The sequence below is a fragment of the Melanaphis sacchari genome, unplaced genomic scaffold (genome assembly GCF_002803265.2).
Source record: "Melanaphis sacchari strain LSU unplaced genomic scaffold, SCAv2.0 Contig2004_pilon_pilon, whole genome shotgun sequence".
Classification (NCBI taxonomy): Eukaryota; Metazoa; Arthropoda; class Insecta; order Hemiptera; family Aphididae; genus Melanaphis; species Melanaphis sacchari.
Window position 1 is genome coordinate 1 of NW_020270979.1, and position 6,720 is coordinate 6,720.

Consider the following 6,720-nt stretch of genomic DNA (forward strand, 5'->3'; position numbering starts at 1 on the left):
CATGGGTGATGGTGTTTACGAAGATGTTCGTTTATTGCGTTTTTAATATTTGACCCATTGTCTGATACCACAGTTAATATTTTATTTGCTATATTCCACTCATTAAAAATATTTATAAGTGTAGCGGCTATATTTTGACCAGTGTGTCTGTCAGAAACGTCTTTAGTTGCAATTACTGGTGAATATAATTGGTCGTCAAAAATAAAATGGCACGTCACTGTTATATATGATTTATTGGAATCGGATGTCCACATATCTGTCGTTATTGATAAATCATTTACATTTAGAAGAATAGATTTTATTTTAAGGAGTATAGCATTATATAGCAATAAATCCAACGTTTTCTACTAACGAGAGTGGTTGATAATCAGCGACAATCATTTTAATTAAAGATTTATTAATAGCCTTAATTTCAGAATCACTAAGTTCATTTATTTTTGTCGAACCGTATAATATATACGTGTAAAATAACACGGTACGTAACAATATATAATATAATTTAATTTATAGGAATACAAATTAAAAACACAAGTTTAGGTTCAAATAAAATTTGGCGTCCTTTAAATTGTAAATACCTAACAATCCTAAATAAAAAAAGATGTATGAATTGTAAAAAACTTTTAAATAAATTTCGAGTTTATAAATGGAAACGTGAAACACCAAATAAAGAAACCAACAATAAATTATAGGATATACACTTACTCCAATTCGACTATCTTCTTTTAAGGGAATTCAAAAAGCAAAATATAAATTGAAGAAAATAAATAACAGGTATAATAGTCAATCTATAATTATTTTAATTTGTAATTTATTACTCAGATAGCTGGATACTTCTCAGTATCATATTTCACATAAGGTATACAATTTACATAAATAGTTAAATTAAAACTACCTAACAGTTTATAAATTATTTATTTCTCAGATCTCCAAGTGCATATAAATTTTAAAGAGACCAAAATGTTATTCCTCTTCCAAGCCCTCGTACTGTGAGAACATATTTATCATGTATTAAGTCTCCTTGTGGATTCGACAATCAGTTTTTTCAGTTATTTAAAAAAAAAATAACTATGTTATCCCAAGAACAAAAACATAGTATTTTGTTGTTCGATGAAATAATACTCCGTGAAAGTATTGCTGTTAAATCATCCAACCTAGGCTATATTGGTTTCGAAAATTTTGGAAACGAAATACAGACGTCAAATACTTAAGCTAACCATGGTTTAGTATTTATGTTTCAAAGTTTGTCAATTTTTGCCAACCTGTTGCTGTTTTCACATCTACTGGCACAATGAAAGGTATATTCTCTGTAACACATTAATATAGATTTATAAGTATTAAATTATTATTATACATTTTTTTTAAGTATAGTACTTGCACAATTAATTGCCAAAGCAATTTCTTTACTGGAAAATAGTGGTGCAAAAGTGGATGGTATTGTTTCCGATGGTGCACAAACTAACAGAAGACTTTGGGCTGAATTAGGTATTAGTAGATCTATAAATAATTTCAAAAATTAATTTCAAAATTCAATGGATCAGAGTCGAACCATTTATGTATTTTCTGATGTTCCTCACTTAATTAAGAATGTAAGAAACAGGCTCAATAACAAAATTACATTAAAAGTGAGTAAATAATTAGAATTTCTTTTTAACATAATATTTGAAAAATATATTTTGATTTGATTGATAGGTACATCCAGATAGACCTCATATAAGTTAGTCACATTACCAAAAGTTTTAGGAATTGGATGTATCATAAAATACAGTTGTTCCTACACGTGTGTGTCCTAAAATTACAGAAAGGCATTTAAAACTGGACACTTTTTCAAAAATGACTGTAAAATTAACAACTCAAGTAATTTATCATTTGTATATCTATATTATTTAATAATGAATACCTAATTACATATTTCAAAATTGTGATTATTTACTCTGTTAAAGTTATTTAGTGATTCTATGGCAAAAGAAATTAGCTTTTATAGAGATCATGTAAAAAATGAAGAACTTAAGAACAGTATTGAAACAGAAAAGTTTACAAGTATACTAAATTCAGTTTTTGATACTCTTAATAGGAAGTATGCAACCGAAGGCATAAGAAAAAGAAGCAATGATTTTGAGGCAAATTAATTTAATATTTAAAATTTGAAATTGTTATGCTTATATAAATCTGGATATAAAGGTTTTAAAGACTACACTTGTTTGGGTTGATGATTGGGAAACTAACTTTATTAATGGTAAAATAACTTCAGACGAGTTTCTTACAAAAAGTACATCTGAAGGATTACGGGTCAACAATTGAACTAAGTAACTACCTTTTAGATGAAGTTAAATTTAAATATGTTCTAACCAATAAAATAAATCAAGATCGACTTGAAGTAATTTTTTAATTTTTTTAAGAAAAAATAAAATATTGAAACTTACATAATATTTATTTTAAACTTTTTGTTAGCAATTTTTTGGTATGGTTAGTCAGGCTACTGGTCCAAATGAACATTCAACAACACCTACGTTTTTACAATTATATAAACTTTTGTCAATATATTCGGTATTAAAACCTCCAAAAACAGGAAATTGTCAGATTCTTGATTCAAAAACACCTAAAATAACATTGACTGATTTAAAAGATTTATTTAAAAGCAATCAATCAGAAAGACAACTAAAAATAGAAAAAATAATTAATATTATTGATAAGATGATGAATGTGATCCATTAGATGCTGCAGTTATTGATATTATACCAATTCATAATAATAATTGTGAAATTCAAAAAGTTACAGCCAAAGAATGTGTTATATATTATATATGTAGTTTTATGTGCCGTAAAATAGTTCTTAAAAGAAATACATGTTTGAATTGTCTTTCTGCTTTAAAGAGTAAGTTTATGTCACATTTAAAGATATATCTTTAAATTTGGTTTACATTAAGATTTGTAATAAATTTATTTCTTGTTTTATTAATTGTATTAATTTACCTTTTTCTCAATACTGTTTTATTATTCTAGAATCTGATACAAGACCAGAGGCAGTTTTAACAAACTTGAAGTCGAAAAGATTCTTGATACATCTAAATTATACAGTTTTTACATTAGTTTCAACAATTGAAGAAGGGTTTGTACAATACTGTGATGTTCCAGAGGTGTTTGATAAGACTGTATATTTTTTATTACAACATTATCAGAAATGACTAAAATTTCCTTGTCTAGAACATGAAAGTGAAATGCTTACTTTTATAATAGATTTTTATATTACAATGCGGATAAAACAGTACAGCAGAAGTCTGAACAGAGAAACCAAAAAATGAAGTTCAAAGAAAAAAAATTGTCAAAACTTTGAATTCATTAATAATGATATATTCATCCTACTTTATTTTAATTATAACTTGTTTTAATAATTAATAATTAAACAGAAAAAACGTATTATACAATTATTTAATGGTTCGTTAATAATTAACAATTTTCATGATTTGGTTTTGCTTTATTAAAAATAGTATTCTCAATTATCATTCTCATTATTTTCAACAAAATAGAAATGTTATTTATTATCAACAGGTAGCGCTGAGGTTCAAAAAGGAAAATCCCTCCGTACACCGGCTTATAGTATAAATTATTCTGACCGCGTTATACTGAATGTTACCAGTCCTATATATCTTAGTCCACGGTCTTAGAAGATAAGGTCCGACGACTGTCCCCCTTCCGCTTATTATCTGGTATCCGCTTGTTGAGGCAGTTTTAGTTCCTATTTAACTTACTAGCGCTGCAGATTATACTTATTTGAGGTTATGTATTTAATTATTAAAAACGATCATGTCATGTCCGGGCCGGCAGGCGGCATGTCGTAGTGCTAGTCAAATAGTCGATTTACATCTAATGTCTATGAACAGTATGAACCGACCAGTTTACTGTGAAATGTAATAATTAAATGTAATAATTTTAATAATTAATATATTGAATAACGTGAACATTTGAAAATATTAAAATAATAAAATATGCCATAAATACTGATACAGTTGTTTCTTATTATAAATAGGTACGTATTTGTACCACTCACCATGGTGTTTTAGGTTTTACAAAACTTTGCGACTTTTTTTTATTTCTGTTTTCTGTTTTTGTTTGCCGCAATAACTGATTTAAATAAACACGGTTGTACTTCGACGGTTTTAATTGCTGGATGTTATCATATGATGAAAATAAGTAATCAATATTATAAGTGGACTGTATAAATATAATGCAAATATAACTTAATACAATATATTGTAAATTATCTTACACGAAAGAGTCTTAAAGCTATGTTAGTCCTAGCACAACATAAGTAATACGTATAATAATAATAATAATAATAAAATAATAATAATAACAAAATCACGAACGTGATACTAACAAATATAAAATAATATAATAATAAAATGACAAACGTGATATTGACAAATATGAAACAATATATAATAATAAATGTACAATACGTCTGACCTGGTCGTGGAAGGATGAAACGGCTCCAGCCGTTAATCGAATGATTAGTAATCGAGACATTTTCATAATCGAGAGAATCTCTCGAAAAATCACTCGAAATTAAAATCGTTTTTTCATATGATAAGAATCGACTATTATTACTTATCGAGATAATCGAAATATCACTCGAAATATGAATAAACTTATAGTAAATAATTATTAGTTAAATGTTGCTTTTTTTTTATTTGCTGGTATAATATTAATTAAAAATTAGACTATAATTTAGGAATAATAATAAGTAATAACCATGATATAATCATGATAATGCATTATTAATAGGTGCTTTAAATAAAAGACAAGTTTTTTTTTATTTAATAATTATTATCTAAATTTTAAATAAATCTCTTGTTTTAAAATACTGTAAATTCTTAATTATGAAAAACCTCTATAATACTTTTTTTATATATTTTAAATGAAACATTATAAATATATTACACATGTGTATAGCTACCAAACCCAGCAAATGTTGACAACGCATTTTAAGTTTCAAATAAAATTTATTAAATATCCTCCAAATTAAAAATAATAGTAAACTAATAAAATAACTTTATAACAGCTCGTAATAATAAGTATATAAATAATTAATATTTAATGAACAAAACAAGACAAAATGTAAAAATGAACAAAAAAATTTAAAACAAATTTAAATTACTATTTAAAAATATAATGTAATCTAAATTTTTAGGTGATAGCCGATTTCTACGATCATTGGTGATCAGTCCTGTTTTTGAAAAAACCCGTTCAGACGGAACAGATGTTGCTGGAATATATAAATACTTCAGCAGCATATTATACAAATCTGGAAACGTGTTTTTATACTGTTTCCAAAATTCTAATGGGTTTTTTTTACGGTCTAAAAGTGTCATTTCTAAATATTGACGTATTATCAAAGAAGAAGTTATATTTGGATTTGATGTAGTTTTGACTTGAGCGACTTTATTATCAAAATGCTCCCATAGTGATTCAGTTGTATTTATATTAGTACTATTTAACGTGAGTTCTATGGTAGATTCAGTTGTATTAATTACGTTTTCCATTTCAGTATTTGTGCTGATCATCATTGTCAATTCTTCGCTTACCCATTTTTGCGCATTACTAGCGTTTTCAAGTAAACCAAACGCAATTTTTTTGAACCGCGGGTCTAAGAATGTTGCTTTTGCAACAATTTTATTCTTTTCTAAAATGCCCAATCGTCTACTGACTATATCCATCAACATATTTCTAAATACGTCCCCAACATCAGTTTCTGTTTGTAAGTTCCTTAAAATATGTTGAAGACCTCTAATAAGTGGTATAACTACACTTAATGTTGGGTACTTTTCACCTGATAATTCCGCTGTCATTATTTGAAATGGCTTTAAAATATGAGTACAATCTAATATTATCTCCCACTCGGACGCATTTAAATAATTTGGTGCTCGAGGTAGAGTTGACATAGTAGCAGATAAAGGGGCTTTAATGTTTACAAGTCTTTCCATCATTATAAAACTAGAATTCCACCTTGTAGGCACATCTTGCTTAACTTTTAATGAAGGTAAGTTCATTTGCAATTGAAAATCTTTGAGTTTTTCAGTAGCGTTGCTGCTGTGCTTGAAATGCCCTACTATCGTCCTACATTTTTTTTAAATTTGATTTATATCAGAGTTTTCATTTATTGCCTCATTTATACTCAAGTTTAGTGTGTGTGCCACTCATGGGTGATGGTGTTTACGAAGATGTTCGTTTATTGCGTTTTTAATATTTGACCCATTGTCTGATACCACAGTTAATATTTTATTTGCTATATTCCACTCATTAAAAATATTTATAAGTGTAGCGGCTATATTTTGACCAGTGTGTCTGTCAGAAACGTCTTTAGTTGCAATTACTGGTGAATATAATTGGTCGTCAAAAATAAAATGGCACGTCACTGTTATATATGATTTATTGGAATCGGATGTCCACATATCTGTCGTTATTGATAAATCATTTACATTTAGAAGAATAGATTTTATTTTAAGGAGTATAGCATTATATAGCAATAAATCCAACGTTTTCTACTAACGAGAGTGGTTGATAATCAGCGACAATCATTTTAATTAAAGATTTATTAATAGCCTTAATTTCAGAATCACTAAGTTCATTTATTTTTGTCGAACCGTATAATATATACGTGTAAAATAACACGGTACGTAACAATATATAATATAATTTAATTTATAGGAATACAAATTAAAAA

The 6,720-nt window shown here is 27.1% G+C and overlaps 1 protein-coding gene and 1 pseudogene across 1 annotated transcript; one reads left to right on the forward strand and one right to left on the reverse strand.

The window, feature by feature from the left end:
• Positions 1-2,460: 2,460 nt before the first annotated feature.
• On the forward strand, positions 2,461-3,661 carry LOC112593359 (annotated as a pseudogene).
• Positions 3,662-3,867: 206 nt separating this feature from the next.
• Positions 3,868-6,113, reverse strand: LOC112593360 (zinc finger BED domain-containing protein 4-like; the record flags this gene model as incomplete). Its single annotated transcript, XM_025337745.1, has 3 exons — positions 3,868-3,895; positions 4,045-4,208; positions 5,240-6,113. Coding segments are annotated over 3 exons (1,066 nt in total), but the record flags the coding sequence as incomplete, so codon positions are not given.
• Between the last annotated feature and the right edge of the window lie 607 nt (positions 6,114-6,720).